The sequence below is a fragment of the Equus quagga genome, chromosome 22 (assembly GCF_021613505.1).
Source record: "Equus quagga isolate Etosha38 chromosome 22, UCLA_HA_Equagga_1.0, whole genome shotgun sequence".
Lineage (NCBI taxonomy): Eukaryota > Metazoa > Chordata > Mammalia > Perissodactyla > Equidae > Equus > Equus quagga.
In genome coordinates this window covers 13,626,543-13,649,979 of record NC_060288.1, presented here as the reverse complement: position 1 = coordinate 13,649,979, position 23,437 = coordinate 13,626,543, and the positions used below count along the sequence as shown (strand labels likewise).

The window sequence follows — 23,437 nt, the reverse complement described above, 5'->3', positions numbered from 1 at the left end:
TTGAATAGATTATTCTAACTTACTGGGCATTTTTCAGTATATGAAGTTTGAATCTGTGGTAATAATTCCGTTAAGTACAAGCTGAATCAACAAATTGTTGCTACTATGATTATGTTCATTCAGAAAGATTATTGGACAAAGTATTAATCTAAGATCAAGATGTAGATATTTTAAATTTCTCCATTAATTTATAGCTATGTTACATGATATTCCTGGTCACACATAAAGCTAACGCATCAAATCACAAGCTCCGTTACATTGTGATCCATTCAATGCCTTCTCTCCCCTTCACATTCCTTCCATGCTTATTGCCACCATTTATGTGCTTTTTCCTCTCACCATTGTCCTACAGCAGCTCTGTAACTAATCCCCACTGTCTCCAGGTCTTAATTTATTGAGTTACCAGGTTAAGTTCAGCTTTAATTACCTTATTCTACTGCTCATAAAAAAGAAAAGAATGATTGCTTCTTCCTATGCCTTACAAAATAATATTCAACTCTACAATGTAACATTCAAGAACCTTTAAAATATAGATCAACTTTATTTTTTTTAATTATTATTGTGTCCCCCATTTCACTTCACCTTCCCAATGTATGCTGTAAATTTGACATCAATCACTCTCCCCCAATTACAGCTTGCATTTTCCTGAACTTCTTTGCTCATGTTGATAACAATCCAACCTCCAATCCATCTCCACATGTTAAAATCCTGTCCAAAAAATGTATGGCCAAGCTTATATGTGACTGACTCCATGAAATCACTTCGTATCATTCCGATTAAAAATACTATCGAAGAGCATAGATTCCAGCCTAGTATTGCCACTACATAGCTTTAAAATTTTAGACAAGCTATTTACCTATTCTGGGTCTTAACTAAATCATGTATGAAGTAAGGATAGCAAACTAGTTTATTTTGAAAGCCAGTTCTAAGATTATATTTAGAATCAATAGTGTAAGCCAGAAGCTTTTTGTTTGTTTTCTGTTTGAACAGAGGTTTTTAACTTGTGATAAGTTCATAGAATCCAGCAAGTGTGTAAAAACTCTAAAGCTGTAGGCAAAAATTTGAGTTTATGTTCTCACGTGCACAGCATTTCCTCCCTAGGGAGAGAGTCTAAAGCTGCATTCATTAGCTCCTTAAAGTTGGTCCATGATCCAAAAAAGCTTAGGAACTGTGGTTTCTCTGATATGAATCTTTTGTTTACACGGACACGCACAGCGTCTCTTTCTCTCTCGCAGTCCCAATGGTAGACAACTGAAAGCTTTAAGAACATGGTGCTTAGCTTTGTCATCTCCTGAAAGTGACCCTCAACCACTTGTCCTCAACACACCTGACAAAGAGTGGTCACCTGGGTGATATGCTGCCATCAGCAACAGTACACTGCAGCCTGCTAAATGAAGAAGATGTTCTGTGGATTTGGTGCCATTCCTGCTGTGCTTGCTCTGATTCCATCACTTTTCTCCTGTGATTCAAGATTGAGTACATGGTACAGTAGCAGTAGCTGTATTACACTCGGCATATTGTAGATAGTGGATATATATTTGTTAAATGAATAAATAAATGATGTTATTCAAAGGAGAACTAATAAATGGCTTTTTTTTAGATGGAATACATCTTTTTAAAAATTAATCATTTTAATTGCAGTAACATTGGTTTATAACATTATATAGCTTTCAGATTACATCATAATATATTTCGAATTCTGCGTAGATTTGCAAACCATGTATCAGCTAAGAGGTTAATATCCAAAATATACAAAGAGCTCATACAGCTCAACAACAACAAAAACCAACAATCCAATTAAAAAATGGGCAAAGGATCTGAACAGAGATTTCTCCAAAGAAGATATACGGATGTCCAACAGACATATGAAAAGATGCTCAACATCATTAGCTATCAGGGAAATGCAAATGAAAACTACAATGAGGTATCACCTCACTCCAGTCCGAATGGCTATAATTAACAAGCCAGGAAACAACAAATGTTGGAGAGGATGTGGAGAGAAGGGAACCCTTGTTCACTGCTGGTGGCAGTGCAAACTGGTGCAGCCACTATGGAAAGCAGTATGGAGTATCCTCAGAAAATTAAGAATAGATCTACCATATGATCCAGCTCTCCCACTGCTGGGTATTTATCCTGAGTGGTATTTTTTTAAAAGAGAATGAGGGTTTGAATGAGAAAGATTATGCCTAGGATAACACCATTAATCAGACTTCACTAAAGTTAATTAACTCTAACCCTGAATAAGAGATTTAGTGATACTTTTGGGAAAATATAAGAAAAAATAAGTTAAGCATTTGCAGCTGAAGAAGTAAATCACAATTGGTGCTTCTTGAGAAGACCAAAATTGCTAAGTCACTGCATGTTTCAGAGACTTTGTAAACCAAGGACAATCATAGACAATAATCACAGTGAAGACAAAGAGTTCTTACATCACTCAAAGAGTAGTCACTTGTACTTCTACGTTAGCCCTCATTTCCTTAGTTCCTTGTGCGTGTCATAAGAAGCAGAGGGCTGACAGTCCCCAAATAGGGGTCACACAGAACTCCAGGCCCTCAGTAGGCTGATGCATTGAGGGGCCACGCCACGCTGATAAAAGCAAGGACTGCAGGAAAGTAATTTTCTTTTCACAGATAACAGCATGGTTCCTATAAATCAAAATATGGTTTGTTCATATAGTCTCATAGCCCTGAGATTGCAGGTACTACATACAAAACAGTTCCTTTGAATGAAGAGATCAAATTTGTGTATTTGCCTTGTTTAAAAAAAATACAAAAGACAGAACAAATGAAAATGAAGAATTAAAGGTCTGCAAATTAGTTCAATTTAGGTGAACTGCCCCACAAGAGGCACGGTTGGGATTTCCAGCTATGAGGTTGTGCAGTACTGTCATATTTCTCATTAGTCAGTGTTTTCTTTTTTGTTCTTATTACTTTCATAGAGGTGACATTTCATATTCCAGAATTAAGAATTTTTCAGATTTTAAAAAAGACTTGATTTAGCGTTTTCTTAGGGAGTTAAACATACATTTACTATACAACCCAGCACCCCCACTCCTAGGTATTTGCCCAAGGGAAATGAAGACATATGTCTATATAAAATCCCGCCTGAAGTTTTCTAGTAGCTTTATTCATAATCACCAAGAGCTGGAAACAACCCAAATGTCTATCAGCTAGTGAATGGATAAGCAAATTCAGATGCATTCGTGTAATGGAATACTACTTAACGATCAAAAGAACAAATGCTGATCTGCCCAACGACATAAATGAGTCTCAGAGGCGTTTATACCAAGTAAAAGAAGCCGTACTCAAAAGTTTCCGTATTCTGTGACTCCACTTATATGACATTCTATAAAAAATACATCAATAAGGGGACAGAAATCTGATCCGTGGTTGCCATGGAGTGGAGTTGGGAATAGGAGGTTGATGATGGAGGGGCCTGAGGAAACTTTGAGTGATGAAAAGGTTCTATATCTTGAGATAGTGACCACAACTGTATAAGTGTCAGAATTCAGAGACCCGTACATCTAAAAGGGTGAATTTTATTGTATGTAAATTATACTTCAGTAAGTAAATAAATAAAATAAGAAAAAAACAGTACATCTACTGTATCTTATAAAACATTCCAGTCAAGTCTTGGGCTGTACCTTATAATCAAACATTAATATTTTTGCAGTGAATATATGACAGCTATGTATACTAAGTGGGTCAAATTTTGCCTCCAGAAGAGTTTTTAGAGCTTTTTGGATTTGCAAATAAGGAATTTTGGGTTGACGACTATAGAAAAAGGACCACTAGTGTAGAACATAAAACTATTGGCCAAATTGTTTTGGGTCAAATATGGATTTTACTTTTCCAGATCACTTTTTTGGGAACAAACATTGTGAAAGTAAAAAATTGATGTCCCACTTTTCCTAGTGATGGCAGAGCTGGAACTCACTTCAGATCTTTTATCATGTAGTCCAGTGTTTTCCCCTGTATTTCATGCTGATCAAGAAGTTGTTTGTTATTCAGTAGGGGGAAAAAAGAGTTTTGGCAGTGACAATTTTAAGAGTAAGAGTAATATGGAAAGTAGTTTTAGAGTAAAAGATGAGCTTTTAAATAGACATCATAGACACTCTGGAGTAGTATAGTCCAATAAAGGTTTCAGACTGTTCCGTCTAGTATTCTCTCTGCACCGTCCAGTGCGTGCCATGTCCACTATCTGCACTAGCCACGTGTGCCTATTGAATACTTGAAATATTGTTAGAGCAACTGAGAAACAGAAGTTTTTTTTTTTATAAACTTAATTCATTTAAAATTAATTAGTCAAGTGGGAGTGGTGAATACTGTATTGGACAACACAACTTAGAGATTATAATGGTATTATAGCACAGGTGCTGTTTGAAGTTAGCTGGTGTTGGCTAATTAAAAAGATCAAAGTTGTAGGAGGCAATAGAGGGGAAGTTCATTTTCCACCAGGAAAATACTGTCTTCAAGCCTAGAATTTGAAAGCCCCACATTATTCCGTGTTTGGAATGGATAGAGAGTTAAACACTGTGACCATGACTTAACTAATGGTATGGACTTTGAAGCCGGTATCAGAGTGAGTGGGAAGATTAATAGAATTCAGAAGTAGGAAGAAGGCATTGAGAACTCTGATAACTTTGTAAGTTTTCTCCAGTTGTCCTGAAAATATTCATGAAAGATTTCAAACGGAAAAAATAATTCAAGAATTTCTCAGGTCATTGTTTATATATAGTAGAATATCAGTCTGTCTGAGAATTGCTTTTGATGGAAGACCTAGCTTTAACCTCTTGAGATTAGATTATATCCCGGTGCTTTGGTGAAATTCTTTCCATAACTGCATAGCTGGTTCTGAATTTTCAAATCTGTTTTCCATAGAGGCTGTCGGTTTAGCTACAAGAATCAGTTCTTCTCTTATATTTCCTAGTACCGTGATGAGAAAATATCTTGATAAGAATTATCAGTTCCTAGTACTACTTAACACTCAGCAACAGGGATCCCTTTGCTGATAACTACTGAAAAACGGTCCCTAAACCTGACAGCTGAGCTTCTTGATTGCAGTCTTTACATAGCTCTTCCCTTGAGAGCCTAACACACGAGGAATTAAAGCACTCTGTGGGAAATGCAGCATGCGTTCATCATTTGAATAGACCAGGAATGCGTTTTCTTCATTCCTTTTCCCTTCGTCCAAAATGGGGAAACAAACCAAAAGGTAAACCCTGTATACTTATACTTTCCTTTTTTTTTGCCCTTGTTTACAAGCTCATGTGGAAGTTCAAATGCTTTGAAATAGGTTTGTTGGAAATATTTGGCTTGTGTTTTATAAATATGTTTAACCTATTTAAAGCTAGTTATTGTTTTTGAAATTGTTTGGTTGCTATTATTGTATTGTTACTTTTCTTTTAGTTACGTCACTTCCTCCAAAGCTCAGATTTGGTTTAGCTTGTTCAGGGCCTGACAGGTAGTGAATAATACACGGTGAAACCTGAGACAGTTCATTTAACTGCTTTGGCGTCAGTTTCATTAATTGTAAATGAATATGTTGTGGATGATCCCTTAGAAGAGCTTTTCTGAAATTGGGGTGAGGTGACAGGAGAAAGGTGACTTTCAAATTACCTGCCCCCTCATTGCATAGAATGAGAAATGTTACTGATAGGCATATATTATTCATACTTTCAAAGTAGAGGAAAGAAAGGTTATGATTCTTTTTTAGTTTCTTGTTGCTTTAAGAATTTGTGATTCTGTGTTCATAATCTTGCCACGCTTAACAAAACCAAATGACTCAATTCTACAAAACTGTCTGTTTTGATCCTGTCAGTTGCTGAAGAAAGGGGCAAAACTCCTCAAAATGTTAAAATGGAGATGTCGATAATCATGACTTCTATTTAGTGATTTAGTTTCCTCATTTTTCTTTTTCTCCCCAAAGCCCCCCAGTATACAGCTGTATATTCTAGTTGTAGGTCCTTCTGGTTGCACTATGTGAGATGCCGCCTCAGCATGGCCTGATGAGCAGTGCCATGACGGCACCCAGGATCTGAACTGGTGAAAGCCTGGGCTGCCGAAGCGGAGCGCGTGAACTTGACCACTCGGCCTTGGGGCCAACCCCAGTTTCTTCGTTTTTATTCGAAAAGCAGTTTTGCCTTTACACTAAGTGAAAGAGAAGTTTCTAACTCCCTCAGGGAAATACAAACGGGAATTTTATTTTTATCCTTCTTTCTGATAGCATGCCTATTTAACACATTAACTCATACCCCCCGTCCCCATGTATGTACAGTGTGTGTGTATTTATATTTACATGTATGCCATCATTAGTTAGTTTACTAATAAAAACAATTTAGACTTTGGAAAGTAAACTTTGTGGCTTGCATTTTTTTTTATCCCACTTATTTTATTCTAATCAAAGAAAAATATTTTAAGCCATCTATTTTCTCCATTCCTGGCTACTATTATCTTGACTATAATTGCCTAGTTTCTTTTCTGGCTGATCTATTGCTAGCCTTTATCTGGATGTTATTAAAGAATATAAATGCTCCATAGAGCACCATAGTCTCAGCCAGAGTATTTTCAGATTCTCAGCTAAAATGAGACAGAGCTGGTGGTTTGGCTGTTAAGTAGGTAGCTCAGATTTGTTGTCAGTGTGTGTGAGGTACTCTAAATTTATTATGTTAGTTGTTCCCGCGATGTAGCATTGAAAAATAGCTTCGGCTGTTTATGGATCGTAGTCCTTGGGCACCAGATAGTGGATGTAGGGATGTATTGCAGAAAAGCTGATTAAAGTACTGTGGTCTCTAACAGTCAGAGTGGAAAGTCATTTGTAATACCTGTGTCTAACCCTGTTGGGTGTGCTTGTGTTTCCTTTTGAAAGCTTTGGTTTATTATCAGCTTATTCATGAGGGAATAATATTTTTGTACAAATGTGCCTTTTGGAGAAAACATCAATAAGCAGGCTCTACTTGACGAGATGTTTGTGTAGGGAGACTGATCGCAACTTGGAAGACCCCAGATCCTTTGTGGTTTCACTCCCTAGCTTATTGGAGTCGTGTTTCACTGTCGCTTAGACTTCGGTAGTAGCTACTTCCAGTTACCACCTGTAATGTGTTTTTACTGTATATCAGGGAATTTGTACTTATTCCAAGATATAAACTATGTCAGAATTCATTGTCCCATCTTCCCCCTGCCTTGGGCCACTTTGCTCCCCAACCAAAGTTCACTGGAGTGGAGTATGGAAATATTTTATATAATCACAAAACTTACAGATCTCTAAATATGCGTGGCACTCCCCTTGTTAAATATTTCAATATTTCCTCAATTGCTTTCGAAATAAAGTTCAAACTTCTTAGAGAGCCATTCATGATCTTTCTGTTTCTTCTCGGCCTCCTCCTTAGCCATTCTCCTGCAGATGTTCTTTGCTTCAGATTTGCAGAGCCACCATTGCCTTTCTCAGTTCTCTTACTTTGGTGGTTTCCTTCTCCCCACCCTTCTTCACCCGAGGATCACCTGTCCTTCTTCAAAATTCTGGACAAGTTTCCCCTCCTACAGGAAACCTTCCTTGAACCACAATTACCCTGCCTCTTCTTAATTCCACTTAGACTAGCCTTTAAGGTCTTTATAGCATTTCATAAGATTATTTTCATAGTCTACTATAAGCATTTGTTTACTTGTCTGTCTTGTTTAATAGACTAATATTCCTTGATTTCAGATACAGTGTCTTTTTTTGGTATAGAATCTGGCATGCAGGTCTTTCCAATAAGTGTTTGTTGACTGACTGACTGACTTTTATAGAAAATTCCATGCTTTGGTTTACTTTCCTCTTGATTCTTAAGGCATTTCAGAATATGGGTTATACCATTTTTCTCACAAGGAGCTTTTTAAATTGAGTCACTAACTTCCATATTGCCAGCTAAAATTTTTAATAAAGGTAAATCTTTGGCTTTGGGAAGGCAAGAAACCTTATTGGCCAGAGGATATAATAACATGAATCTTAAACTGTCAATCAATTAAAGAATCTGGAATACAATGTATGGGAAATTGAAGAGACCAACTCTTATGATCATGAATCATGCATTGTAGTTTATCTGTGTATATTATTGAACCTGTGACTTTTTGGTATATAAAATTCCATTAGAAGAGAATAGATATTTAACAACTTTTTTCTTATTTGGTAATAACAGTTTACAGTTTCTAGATTTTAATGTAATCTTAATCCGAGAAGCAAGACAAAGTTTAAGCTAAAAGAATATTTGCTAATGATGGGTTATAGAATTTTTAATGTGTGCTTGGTGGTGCCGAGGTGTCTTCATAGTATTTGCATCAATATTCTGCATTCTGTAGCAGAACAGAAACAAACTGCCAAGAAATCCATATTTACAAATGATAGCATTTTTAAAAATAATTTAATCTTATTTCTTAGAATTATAACACTTCTACTTAATCTAAACTTGTATTTCTTCTTATATGTATACTTAATATTTTCTTTTACATAATTATTTGCTTAGGCATTTTGTATAATTATTTCTTTAGTGATGTAGCAAACTGAGTCATCATATTATAGCTGAATCATAGTCCTGGCTGTTCTTTTCATTTGTTGAATGAATGAACAAATGCTATATTATTAAAATTCCTTGTCCTTCAGTTAAGCTTGCAAAGGAAATTTGTTAGTTAGATCTTGAGTACCCTAAGAAATTTGTATTAAAGGTTTTAAATTATATGCCTATTTTCAGTCTGATATATTAAAAAACAGAATGGAGAAAAATTATCCACATCTCCATAGTTGGCTATCTGCTCATTCTCAGAGACCCCAGCCTCCTTTTTAAAATATTTTTAAGATTTATTATTAGTTAAAATTTGGTATTGAATTTGTATAGAGTGTGAGGATTGCAGCACATTGGAATATTATTGTCATTTAAGAATGTGTTCACTGTTTGGGTTTTTGGAGCGCTGCCTTCAAGAGGGTTCATAGCATTTGGTACGTAGTTCACGTATTTCTAGTCTACAGACCTACCCTATCGAGGCAAAGGCTTCATGATCCTGGTATTTTTTTTCTACTGCTATAACTCAGCAATGGTAATTAATTTTTTTTAAAAAAAACTTTCCATGTCATTTCAAATAAAACTGAATTTTTTTCAAGACTAGTAATTTGTACCTTTAAAGAGCCACATTATTTTGCTTTTGTCTCAGAATGTATTATGCTTCACAAGTATACTGTGACAGCCTGAATAGGAAAGGGGGGAGGGGGCATTGTCTTCAGCTGGCATGCTGTTATCAGAGGGAATGTGTTTCTGGACACGAGATTTAGCATTCATTGGTTGTCTGAAGAAAGCTATTTCATCTGAGGATTGGACAAGAAGCTGCGTCAATTTGCTGCCCGTCTCCAAGGCACTGGTGATGCTGCCTTCACAAGCTGGCTAACGTCACGGCTCCATCACCCAGCGGGGTGTGGACTCTCTTTTTCTGTTCTTCTCTGTTTAATTCTCTGTTTGCTGCCTACTGCATTTCTTAATCTGTCTTCTGCCAAATGCTAACAGCATGATATTTTGCAATCATCTAGGTGAATACAAGAAAGACGAACTCCTAGAAGCTGCTAGGTAAGTGATTCCATTCATTTTAAGTGAATATAATGCATTTAAGGGCGAGAAGGGGGAGGGCAGGTGGAGGACTGTAAAAATTATAACATGTTATTGTCTTGCTTGGATTTTATGCAATAATGTGGCTAAGACTTTACACTAAATCTTTGTATATTTTATTTTGCATGATTAGTGTATTAAATGAGACTCTTGCAATACGGTGATGATTATAAGGTTAATTTTATTTGGAACATTTCTTAAGATAACTGCAAACCTTAGTTGCCCAGCTTTTCGAATGGTATTCTTGGAGTATTTAAATACCTCTATCTTCATTTTTCTCTGAAAATTTTTCTAGCAAAGCTTGAATGAGGGGCATAAAGTAAATGTTAAAATTCTCATCCATTTTCTTTTGTTCTTGGTCATTTATAATTTAATTGATTAGCTTTTTACAGCGTTTTCTATGTATTTTTAACTCCAGTGTTTATCACTTAAGAGAATAAAGTTTGTTTGTAATTAAGAAGGTGACTTTATGCAGATAAATAAAAACAAATAAAAATGTAGAAAGCTACGTTATCTTAAGATGTACCACTATATGATGATTACAGGAATTAATTAGGAATATATTAATTGAATTTAGCAAAAATGATTCAGAACCATATAAAAGAAATCAAAGCAAACTCACATTATTTTCCACTCTCGTGAAAAATATCCATAAATATTCATAGGAAGCTGTATAATTTTATAGGAATTGACTTACTCTCTTTTTATAGGAGTGGTAATGAAGAAAAACTAATGGCTTTACTGACTCCTCTAAATGTGAATTGCCATGCAAGTGATGGGCGAAAGGTAAGTTATTTAAAATGTAATATCCCCCTTCTGTAATTTCTTTTTGCTTTATGTTTAAAATTTTTGAAGTTGGCATATATATGTATATATATACACACACACATATATATGGCTGTATTTTTACTGGCATCTTTTCACAGTAAAATGAAATGCTGCTGTATCTGTTATTGGCAGTTGTGATATATTCATAGAGCTGGTGAAGCATGAATCTTCAGTCTTTTCTTTTAAATGTCAGACGCTGAAAGTTGTTTGTTAAAAGGAACTGCAGCTTTGTCAGTGATTAAAATTATAACATTATTATTTCTGTGAATTATTTTCTGTGAATGCGAATGGAAATTGGAAATATTTGTTTACGTCCTATTTACTCACCTTGTTGGGATATTTGCAGTTTGGATTTCTTATTTGGTAGAGGAAGATTTGTTTGCTACATACCGTCACTTTTTCCATTTAATGCTGAGAAAATGTTGCTAACGGTTTTTTTAGATCTATATAACAGCCTGCTTTTTGTTTATTATTTTTTTATTGGCTAAGTTTTTATCATGGTATGTTGAAAGAAAATAGATTAGAGCAGAGAGAAATATTCCGCATTAATATACAGTTGTCATAAATGTAAGGTAAAATATAAAATATACAGCTGGCATCTTCATTATCTGCTTTGTATTCTTGCTGAATGTAGTCTGAAGTGTAACCCTTTACAGCCTTTGGTAACTGACTGCAAAGTTTTGCAGTGATTACCTAATAGATATTGAAAAACAAAGCACTCTCTTCTGTAGTCTTTTTAAAAACAAGTTAATTTTTTGATGTTCAAGAATGGCTTTTATATTTGGTTTCAAAATGCATTTAAAGTTAACACTACAAATATTGAAGAAAATCATCTTGTGCCTAATATTTAAAGAATGAATTCCTTTGAAATTATTTATAGTGAAAATATGCTATGGAAAATATCAGGACGGCTGGTATGTTCCCCTTAGAAATAATGAACTATTTTGCTTTTAAAAATTATTTTTCTGTGAGAGTGATAATTTTATAGATCCAAATTATTCCATTTTCCTTGGCTGCCTTCACACTTTTTTTGCGTTTTAATGAAACTCATATATTAGTGGCAAAGAATTGAATCCCTCAGACTATATGTTATTTGTTATTGTAGATGGCTCATATGTCATTTCACATGGCCTAATGAGTGTTCAGTTTCTCTGGATAATTTAGGGAGAGACTTCTACTTTTCTGGAAGGTTAAATTATGTGTATATCAAGCTATAAATTAACAAGGATTTACTCAGTACTATTAATGACTTTTGGGAGATATTTTTAAATGATAACTGCTTGTTTTTCCTTCAATTTTGAAGTTCGTTTGGGGATTTTAACATTTCTGAGTTACTTTGAGCTCCGAATTTTGTTTGGATCCTCTCAGTAGATAAAGTGACTTTTATCACCGGGCAGAAAAGGGCCTTCTTGTCTATGGTAAGTGCAGCTATATCTTTGGACAGAGCTCTTTTAGGGCCCAGCCTACTTCAGCTTCCCATGGCCATTTTAATATTACAGAACTTATGTGAGATTCCTCTAGCAGGAGTCAATTTCCATCCCAGCCTTTCTCCCATCCTTACCCTTATACTTTGACAGCCCTGTTTCTAGTTCAGTAAATCATAATAATTAAGGAGCGTGAGCACTGATAATTAACAAATTACCTCTTGTCCCTGCCTCACCCTCTACATAAATATATAGAACTCCTTTATTTTTCTTTTTGCCCAAAGTAGGATGCACTTGCCTCATTCCTTTAGCTGGAACCAGTGTATTTCTCATCTAGATTCCTATGTTCCTTCTCTGTATTACTCTATGGCATTTACCACAAAGTTTTTGAATTGTAGTTATTCATACATGTCTTTTTCTCCTACTCATCTGTTAGCTCTCTTTTGTGTTTTGCACATGAGCCACCCTGGGACTCTGCATGTAGTAGAAGCTTAGCATATGAATATACTCCCTGAGAAACATCATTTTATTCTGAGTGGAAAAATCATCCATAGTCTTTGCCATTTAGAAAATTAACTCAGAAGTATCTGAATGGGATTTTATACTTTGTTATTATATCTTATTATTAGAATTATTTTATTAATTTATTTTTGAGTAGTTATACCATGAGGGAGAATTATATATGTTAAGGCGTAGAATATTTTTAAGAACACATCTCAAATATTATACTGAAAGATTCATAACATAATTTAAATAATGCAAAATTATAGAAAACGTGCTCCTATACTTTTTTAGATTATTACTTTTCTCAGATAGAAAAAGAAAATTAGACTTAAGCATTTATTAGGTTTTGGTACTATGCATAAACATAAAAATCATTCAAAATTGTCCATCAGTATGCAAAATGCAAGTAAAATGTCATAATTAAAATTGAATAATGTTCATATTTAGATATTACCCTTGTTTATGGCACAGAGTAATTCTTATTAAATGTACCAGTTGCAGTAAAGCCACAAAGCAGTACATATTCTGGGTGCTAATGGAGGTGGGGATAAAATTCCTTAGTTATGACAGTATCTTTTCTTTTCTTGCTGTTGATGTCAAGAAAATGCGTAAGCAAATCTAGCTGCTAAATTACAGATCTGTCTTGTATATTTAGTAATTTTTCATGCTATTTGCATGTGTTTATTTTGAATTAGGAAGTCAAATTGTATATTAACAAGAGGATAAAGGTACTTTACCTATATATAGTAAGTTAGTCAGGTATATAAAGTTTTATTTCTTGGAATTGCATTTTAGAAAACAGTGCTGAATCAAATTCATTTTTAGAGGGTTTCCAAAGACTATATTAATGCTTGACTGAGTCCTTGCCTATCTCTGTTTTTACTATGATTCCTGGTTTGTAAATTTAAAAAGCCGATGGAAATGTCAATTTTGTAATGTTTTTAGAAGAGAAATGTTCCTTATACATTAACTAGTAGGTGGAGAATGTGCCTAGATATATGTGGGGGTTTTAGACTTCAGCATTCCTTTTTATTGTAATACGTGGGATTATAAAATGACAGTGTAAATTTTAAATAGTCTCTTAATTCTGTTCCGTGACCTGATGATTATCTAATTAGTTAATATGTGAGTGGTTAATATTTTTATTTCCCACAGACAATTTTTTTTTAACCTGTAGAATTCTAAAAATAGTAAAGTATCAGTAAGGTTTTAAGTAGTGTCTCTTGTAATATTATGCTTTTATTTTACATGTAAATCAAAGTGGATCTTGGCTACTCTAGAAATTTCTAATTGTTGTTTTCCCTAAACAGCAAAGGCAGAAAATTTTTTTGTGGTGTTTTGTTCTAAAATGCTACTTTCATACAATTATATACACGTTCTATTGATGGCCACTAGAAACATAGGGACATCGATGTAATTTATTTTTCTCCTATCTCCTGCCCGTTATTATTAGGCATAACGTTCCACAGTTCCTTATTTTGAATTGTTGTGAAGTGCAACCAGATCCTTAAAACAGGTTTTTCCCTGTCTAGAATTCTTTATTCCTGTACTTTCAAACTTAGATTTATTGTCCTTTATTCTCCCTTTACAGTATTTTCTATAAAGACCAGACATTTTATTAGCAATTGTCCAAATATTCTTACCTTCTTTGATATGTAAATTTAAGGTGGTGGTAGTCTCATGTTTTTCAGTATTAATTTTCAGAAAGATACCTTTTTACAATAAATGAAAATAAATATTTGAATACATCTCAAATTATTCCATCACTCAACCCTCCTCAGAGTTTTTGTTTTTGTTTCTCTCATGTTATTTCCTTTTCCTAGCTGCCTTTATCCCCTTCCAGAATAAATATCCTAAATTTATCCCTTCCTCATAACAAGGAATAAGTTGGAGTTGGGCATTACTGTACATATTCCTGAATAGGAATAATATGTATCTTTCCATGCATGTACTGTGTCATTATTGCTGATTGTATGTCACCAAATATTGAAAGTAGCTAATACTTGGTTGGTACTTTATTTTTATAAAGTATTCAGTGTAATTTCTAGTATTTCAGGTTTCTTTCTGCTCCTTTCATTCATTCAGCCAACACTCAATACTTGACATGTATAGATCACTGTGCTAAGTGTCATGAGAGATAAATATGTATTTAATGATATTTGTTCATGAGGAGCTCAGAAATTGATAGAATGATTAAGACATTATCCAGTACATTGAAGCTAATGCTCTAAAAAGTGTATGATTCCTTCTGCTGTGATACAGTTGTAAAGTGTAGATTTAAGGTGGGTTTTTTTCTGGCCCTTTTATTTTTAAAGCACTAGTATTTAGACATGAATGCTCTTCTGTAAGAAAGCACAAATTTAGATGAATAGGCAGTTGGAGGAGCATGATTTAGATTCAGAAAGATTAACTGAAGCGTTTCTTTAAATGTCATATTTCTACTGTGTAAATGTTTGCTTCCGTAAAATAGTTAATAATGAATAAGACTCTGGAAACAGAGAAAAGTAAAGTGTTTAAAAACTATTTTTAAATAGAGATCAATCAGAAATAAAGTAGAATTTAGTACCATCCCTGGAAGACACCATAAAAAATTGGGATTTAGATGAAAGGGCAAATAGGCTCTGAAGTCACACAGATTGGCTTCTCCTCTCTGCTCTTCCACTTTTTAAGTGTGAGACTATGGCGCTACAGTTTTCAGTATATTCATTTGTAGAAGGAGATAATCATACCCATTTCACAAGGCATTTGAGAGGATTAAGTGAAATAATGTGATAAATGTTTACGGTTTGTAGCACATAGTAGAACCTCAGTAAATTAGATCCCTACTCTTCCAATACATTTTTTGAGGCTTTTGAATGTATTTAGAATGGATGCATACATACTTTTGAGTACGCCAACATTCCCCACCTCTCTACTTAAATTGTATTTATTATCCAAGCTCAGTCCCAGGTGGTATTTGGATAAACTGTAGGTTACCAGGTAATCTACAAGACGTATAACTGAATTAATTCTTTTGGAGCTTGGTCTTTGCCCCCTCCCTACCCAACATCGCATTTAATAAATAAATTTGTTTATATGAGCAGCTTATGAATTCAGAGTGTGTTCTTGAGGTATATCAACCCATTTTTAAGAACATATTGTAAAAAAATTATCTGGCTGAAAATAATGCCACAGTAGTCATTTGAATTCCATAAAGCATATCCAGTGAAGCACAAAGAATATGTAAGATTAGTGCAATTTCTTTTGTATTTATATTAAACTTTAAGGTTATATACATTTGTCATATTGTAATATAGAATTTCTCAGTATTCTTGGTTAACTGCTCCCTCTCTCAGTGTAAGTCCTCATTAAATACTGTGTTTGACCAGGATTTTAACAATCCTTATGTGGTAGATTGTTGCTTTGAAGACCCTTCAATGAACCATGCCTCTCATTTTTTATGCCCTTGTCTAGTCCCTTCCCATACTGACTCTGAGCTAAGCCTGGGACTGCTTTGATTAATAAAGTGGAAGTGATACTATGCCAGTCCCAGCATTAGCCCCTGAATTGGCCCGGCAGCTGCTAGTTTCTTGCTTTTGGAATGTGCTGTCTTGGAACCTAGCTGCCATGCCATGAGGCAGCCCAAGCAGCTATGTGGAGAGGTCCATGTAGAGAACTGAGGCTTCTAGCCAAAGACCCAGGTGATCTCAGTTAAGCTTCTAAATGAGTATGACCATCCAGGCATCTCAGACATTCTAGCCTTTGCTGAGCTCCCACTCCAGCCTCCAGGTGACATCACCCATCCCAGCACCCTGGCTCATACGACAGAGAGCAGAAGAGCCTCCAGGTAACTCACCATTGTGGGGGTGGTTTGTTATCTAGTAATAGATAACTGAAATACCACTACTATAAGAAAATCTAATTTAATGCTTATTAGCTATTGGGCAAGAAAGATTACATCTTTTCTCAGATGGATTACTGAATATGGTTCTTGCATAGCTGCTTGGAATAATAAGTGAAGATTTTAAAATAAATCCCCAGATAGATTTATTTCTCTAGCTATGTTTAATTATTTTGAATTTATATCTTAGAATATAAGATTTTTTCCCCCTAAGAATGCAAAAAAATAATTCCATGTGCATCTTTTGGGGTCATGGTATTGTGTGAAAAAGCAGGAACTTGAAGCTAGAAGACCCAGTTTTAAGTTAAAATTATTACTAGCTGTGTGATCATGGCAAGTTTTATTATATCTCTGAGTTCTCAATTTTTTAGCCTAAAAAATGAAGAGTATGGGCCACGTGAGCTCTGAAATACCTTTCAACTCTAACATTTTAAGACTGTAATGTATTTTGTTATTTACTTTTCATCACTGTTAGTAGTGATTACCAGTAATCCAGACTTGGATTATGTAAAAGTCTGTAGAGTCACGCTACATAAAACACTTGTGGTGTCTGGAATAAAGTTCATATGGATCCTCTTTTCCCTTTAAGAAAGTGTTGGCATTACTTGAGGACATATGCCGGCTCCCTGTGGTCTTGATTGGCCTTTATCATCCTCTTTTGTTCTTACCAAAACTTGGTAGATAAAAGGTCACACCATTTTTTAATTTCCAACTTTTATGGATCCTAGCTCAGATGTTACTTGGGATTACAAGAAGGTCAAAATGCAGTAAGTCTGCATTCGGGAACTCTTCACATACTCTAGGTTTAATTATATGTCTAATCAAACCACTTCTTTAAAGTGCATCTTGCTGAGCAATGCGTGTGTTATTGTCATGCAGGAATCCCTTCGAGCAAGTTTTCTTGCCTGCTTATGTTGGGATATATTGTGTAAAATCCTTATGCTCGTGTATATTCATTTTGTAACAATAAGGGCTTGAAAATGTCTTTTTTATTTTTCATTCGGGAATCTCTTCTACTAAAACAGTCTCTATTTTGTCAAGTATGACATTTCTGCTGGTGAGAGTAATTAGTACCCATGCCAACTGTGCTCTGTTTCTCTCTTTGAGAAAATAATTTTTAGTGGAGAGGGACCCGTGGTAAAAAGCAGGTGGTAAAACTTAAGAGTTCCTTTTGGCTCCGCTTGGCCGCCCTCCTCCTAACTTTGGTTTGTCTATACTCATATCCAGTAGGCACAAGTGTCCTGCAGTTTGCAACCTTAGGCTCGTTGAGGGATAGAAAAGGAGTGAGTACTAAAGCATTTTGTTGTGAGTATGGTTCATTATTATAATTTGATTTAGAAGCCAAATTACAAGAATGACGCTTCAGTATATCCATTAAAATGGTGAGAATCTAAGGTTAAAGTGCTTTTTCTGTCTCTACTGGTAAACCAGACTGTGTAGGGCAGGGTGCGTTACAGCTGCAGCAGTAGCTTGAACAACATCCATCTGACAGAGTGGCAGGAGAGGATCAGGAAGAAACACAAAGGAGCTTCAGTGGCATTGCAGGTGTCCTAGCTCTTCAGCTGAGTGCGATGCTGGGTCGTGGGATTTACATATTTCTGTGTATCAATTATTACATAGCCCTATAATGGTTATGATTTCATTATGATCTCTTTGGCTTAATGATCTCTTTGGCTTCAACTGTTCAGTTTATATAAGTTGACAGTAGAGGATTCGCAGAAAGTTCTTAAATCCTTTTAGTAAAGGGTGAACTTTAGTGTGTAAAAAGGCTTCCTTAGGTACAAAAAGAAATCTGATTTCAGAAACTCTTCTCACCTGATGAGAAGGTGCAAAAAGCGAAGAGTTAATTATGGATTTGAGAACTTTGAAATTATCTATAGCTTTGAGTTAGCATTGTTAGAAACAGTTGTTTGGCCACAATATGAAATCAATATCAACTATTAATTTCTTAATTCATTGTGTACCAGTTACGTGGTGTCTTACTTAGCTCTGGCTGCCATACCGTGGACTGGATGGTCTAAACAAGAGAAACTAGTTTCTCACAATTCTGAAGGCTGGCAAGTCCAAGATTAAGGTGCTAGTGAGGTTGGCCTCTGATGAGGGGCTCTCTTCCTGGCTTGCGGAGGGCTTCTTTCTTGCTGAGAAAGGAAGCATGCTCTTGGGTGTCTCTTCTCTATAAGGGCGCTAATCCCATCATGAGGGCCCCACCTTCAAAACCTCATCTAACCTTAACTACCTCCTGAAGGTCCTGTCTCCAAATAGCATCACATCGAGGGTTAGGGCTTCAACATCTGAGTTATGGGGAGAGGGGGACACAAACATTCAGTCTATAACATCTGGTTATTTTTGTATCACTTTTTTTTTTTTTTTTAAAACAAGTATAATTGCTCAGGAAGCTTACTTCCCTCCCCCCACCATGCATATTCATCCATTCACTCACTTGCTCAATTAAATTAGAATTATAAAAGGGAGTTTTTAAAAGTATCAAGAATCTTCATAATATTCTTTTTAAGAGAAGATTGCTTTCAGGAGCCGCCCCGTGGCCAAATGGTTAAGTTCGCGCGCTCCACTTCGGCGGCCCAAGGTTTCGCCGGTTCGAATCCTGGGCACGGACATGGCACTACTCATCAAGCCATGCTGAGGTGGCGTCCCACATGCCACAACTAGAAGGACTCACAACTAAAAATACGCAACTATGTACCAGGGAGCTTTGGGGAGAAAAAGGCAAAATAAAATCCTAAAAAAAAAAAGATTGTTTTCAGTGACTAATAAAAAAACATCTTTCTCTACGAAGACTGGCATCAGTAGTAGAACTTTAAAAACACTGTATCATGCATAATTACTTGAAATTGCATATTTGGGTAGCCAAGTTAGTAAATTTGGAAAAAATGTTCCCTCTTTTGCTTTTAATTTTTTAATAGTAACATGATAATACCCTACTCTGAATACCCTAAAAATGCCCATTAAGTAATCTGCTAGTTTCAAGGAGGGTCAGTACCTGTTGGAACTGGGGAAAGGGGGCTGTGGGCAGGAAACAGCTAGAGATCTCTGCTCCTGGCTCCTTTGGCTGCCAAATTCACATATGCAAACTCAGAAACAACACAGACTTTATTACTGAGGGAACTTTGAGGTGCCATCGTATCTCCCAAGTCCTAGAGCTCTTAACCACATTAAAATCAGCGAACAGAATTCTCATTCTCCCAGTTTACACAGTTAAAATGACCATCTAATGATCTAAGGGGGGATGATTTCCTCATAAATAATCTTTCAGTACCCATTGGTGTAGCTTGTTTCCTGTTTTAAGAACAAGTCATCTATCTGTTGAATGTTAGTGAGAATCTTTGATGTTTAAATTTGAAAAACTAAGATTGGAAATATTAACTATAAAAAGGAATTCATGTGAGGTTTGGGTAGAATGAAAACTTTTCTCCTTAAAAGTATGAAACATCAGGTTACTATCACACCAAGAAACCTGGTTTCCATAAAGTCTGCCAGCTGTTTCTCGGTAAGCAATGCAAAAATGCAAAATTCATGTTGCACCTTCTGAGCGTGCCAAGCATTCTTTTCTTCTTTTCCTCGTACAAACCCTGTGAGAGGATGCTTCAAACTCATTTTCATGCATACATTTCAATTCTGCTGATTCTGAGACTGGCAAAGAGAAAAACAAATTTCTGGCTATTGAAGAATCCCCTTGGAGTTTCCACAATGATAATGTTAAGTTAAAATTAAGTTGGCATTCAGAGCTTTATTCTCAAAAAGATTACCCTATGGATTTCCTATTCCTCCTGTCTATTTCCTTTCCTCTATCCTTCTCTTACCAATACATACACTTAAAATAAAGATAGTCCTTTGTATTCTCACTTTAAAAATTAATTTTTACTATAGGGCAGTTGAGGTACAAAAACTTTATTTTATAAATTCTACAAGTTTTTTTTTTTTTGAGGAAGATTAGCCCTAATCTAACTGCTGCCAATCCTCCTCTTTTTGCTTTTTGCTGAGGAAGACTGGCCCTGAGCTAACATTTGTGCCCGTCTTCCTCTACTTTATATGTGAGATGCCTGCCACAGCATGGCATGCCAAGCTGTGCCATGTCCGTACCCAGGATCCAAACCGGCGAACCCTGGGCGGCCAAAGCGGAACGTGTGAACTTAACCGCTGCACCACCGGGCTGGCCCCTCTACAGGTTTTTAAATGCCTTAGGTTTCTTCCTAAAAATGACTACGTATGTTACCTTAGAGAGGGAAGAACACCCTCTCTAAGGCTGTGAAATATCAGTCACTGTATACCTCTGTTCTTGTAGTCCTCTTCTAAATAAGATGCTACGAGTTCCAGATAGACTACAAGAACAGAGGTATATAGTGACTGATATTTCACAGCCTTAGAGAGGGTGTTCTTCCCTCTCTAAGGTAACATACGTAGTCACTTTTAGGAAGAAACCTAAGGCATTTAAAAACTTGTAGAGGGGCCAGCCCGGTGGTGCAGCTAGTCCGCCCTCTCAGTGCAGTGCTGGAACCTTCACCCTGATAACTCGGACATGTCGTCATCTGGCTCTGCTTGAATACATTTTTAAAAAATGAGAGCTCTCTGGTTTGGACCAGACCATATCTGCAGTTAGTGCTGAATTTAGGGTTTCTTGCTTTAAGGAAGTATATTGACCAGCCAGAGGGTGACTGGGAAGGAAGTCAGGAAATTATTCTGGAAGAAGCAGTTGAGGCAACTGGAGGGGTTTAGTTCAAGAAGAGACCAAATGACTATCTGTTAGAGATGCATAGAAAAGTCCTGCACTAGGAAAGAGGCAGATAAATTATCTTCACCAGTTTCAATATTCTGTTATTCTGCCTTGTCCTCCAAAACTTATTATTCTAGACAACTTCTATTGTTAAGAAGTCCTCCATTTCTGGGGTGCTCATCCAATGGTATGGTCACACTCTCATTGTTGATAGGGTTTGGTACGTGGTGTCCTGTGGATCCCAGTGCTGAGGTAGTCAGAACTACCAGAGCAGTCCCTGCTCCCCTCGAGTCACTCTCCCTGCCACTCCGCCACCCTAGTCATTTCTGAGCATCCTCTCCGGAGCCCGAGGGCCCAGCCAGAGGTGAAGAAAGAAGGCACAATGAGAGTACTGAAGTCAGACTATGTGGGTATGATCTCCGACTCTGCTATTAACTTATTGCATTGATCCCCCTGTTCTTCAGTTTCCCCATTTGTTGTATGGGGAGAATAATAGTTTCTAGCTCTGGTAGTTGTTGTATAAAATAAATAAGTTAATACATATAGTATACTTTGAACAGTGCTTGGTATATGGAAAGTACCCAGTAGCTTTTAGCTATTATTTTCAATAAAATACTTTGTATTTTCAAAACGTTTTTATATCTTCCATTTCATTTAGCCTTAAAATAACTCTGTGAGGAAACTAGTACTATAGTCACCTAACTCCCCCCATTACAGAGATTGTGACTTAAAAACATTAATATGTTAAATGCTCTTAGGTTATGGAGTACTATCATGTCTATTAATGAAAAGTAATATCCTGGATGTAGTCCACTGTGACAAGACTGTATCTGTGTTGGTGTGTTTAGCTCTAAGCACTGTGCTTTAGAGAACCATTGACCAAGAGGCCCAGGACCAGAGGAGAAGACTCATACTGGGAAAGAAAACATCATTATAAGAGGATCTAGTAATGTGTATTCTGTAGAAGAGACAAGTTAAAGGAGGCACGGTTTTTGAGAAAGGTGTAAATAAAATATTTTTTTAATTTATTTCTACTTTGGCTCATCAATTTTCATTCTCCAGACAGTTTCTCTTTTAAATTCTCTTTATAATAGAAGTTGAGAAACTTCAAGGAGGCTGTCTTATCTTCATTATGGTCCTACTTAAAATATCCTTTCAAAAGACGGACGTCAGAGATGAGATATATTTATTTCCATGGACTCTTGCCCATATCGATTCTCTAGCTTTTAATTTGTTTGGATTCTGATTTAAGTATCACTGTCTCAAAGAACTTCTTAACTATACCTAGCAAGCAGATTAATCATATTGCTGTGCCTGAAAGAACTTTAATAAGCTCTGATTATGTGGTTATTATATTTTCCTGGGAATTTTGTATTAATGGCTGATATAGTATTTTTTTAGAAGGAAAACAAACACTGATCAAGCTTAACCAAGTGATAAGTTTGAATGAGATGTGTATTGTTAAGATAGAGCAGGGATGGAATAACCTAAGTGTCTATTTAGGGGTGACGGGTGAATAATTACAGTATAGCTACATAATGGAAAGACTATGCAAAGAATAAGGTAGACCTATATGTACTAATATTTTAATAGACAAAAAATATTGCAAAAGAATATAATATGATCCATTTCTGTGACAAAAACAGCAACAGAAAGAAACTCAAGAGAAAAACACACATTGATATACATAGAAAATATCTAAATAATACTTATGCTACTATTTAAAGAGTGGTTACCTTTGGTAAAGGGGTTTGCTGGACTAGAGGGAGAAATGGAGAGAACATTTTACTTTATATTATTTTAGAGGGGAATGTATTATGTTTATAATTTAAAAGAGAATTCTCTTGAGGAGGAAATAGTGAGTAAATGTTAAGTAATTGTTAATTGAAACCAGTTAAATACATATACATTGTACCTCATTTTTGAAATCAGATCTGAAAAAGCATGTTTTTACATGTTCAAAAAAGTAGAAATGAGTGTTGGAATTTTTAAGTTTAATGATTTTGTGTTTGTTTATAAAAAGATGACAGGAACTTAAGAATATTGCAAAGATGATATCTGGGATTCAGGAGTTCAGAGAGGTAGTACTTACAAAACTGTTGGTATGTTGACCCATCTTGTCACTCAGAGTAGACTATTCAGACATAATATGTCACCTCATGTGATACTATGTGAAATGAATTGTATCTATGAAATATTCTTGCCGAAAAGGTTTCATTTGAAGGAGGAAAATTAACTTCTAATTTACATGAAATACAGAATATATAGGCACAGGTTAAATAATCATACGAGAAAGAGAACACGTAACAAGATTTCTTCAACAAGTCAGTATTGTGAAAAAAGAAGAAAAGGAGGGATGAAAACAGTTGTAGACATAGGGAGACTTAATTAAAGGCACAATAACCAAATGTATGGATCCTGATGCCCAGCAAACCAACTTTAAAAAG

At 35.7% G+C, this 23,437-nt stretch overlaps 1 protein-coding gene across 3 annotated transcripts in view; it reads left to right on the top strand.

Moving 5' to 3' along the window:
- TNKS (tankyrase) overlaps positions 1-23,437 on the top strand; it is a 199,136-nt gene that overhangs the window by 103,012 nt on the left and 72,687 nt on the right. For all 3 annotated transcript variants that reach the window (XR_006886615.1, XM_046648390.1, XM_046648391.1), the window contains exons 4-5: positions 9,550-9,586; positions 10,336-10,411. Coding sequence is in view for 2 of the 3 variants with exons in the window: in XM_046648390.1 (XP_046504346.1) it covers positions 9,550-9,586; positions 10,336-10,411 (113 nt within the window). In the remaining variant the exon portion in view is untranslated. The remainder of the gene's footprint in view (positions 1-9,549; positions 9,587-10,335; positions 10,412-23,437) is intronic.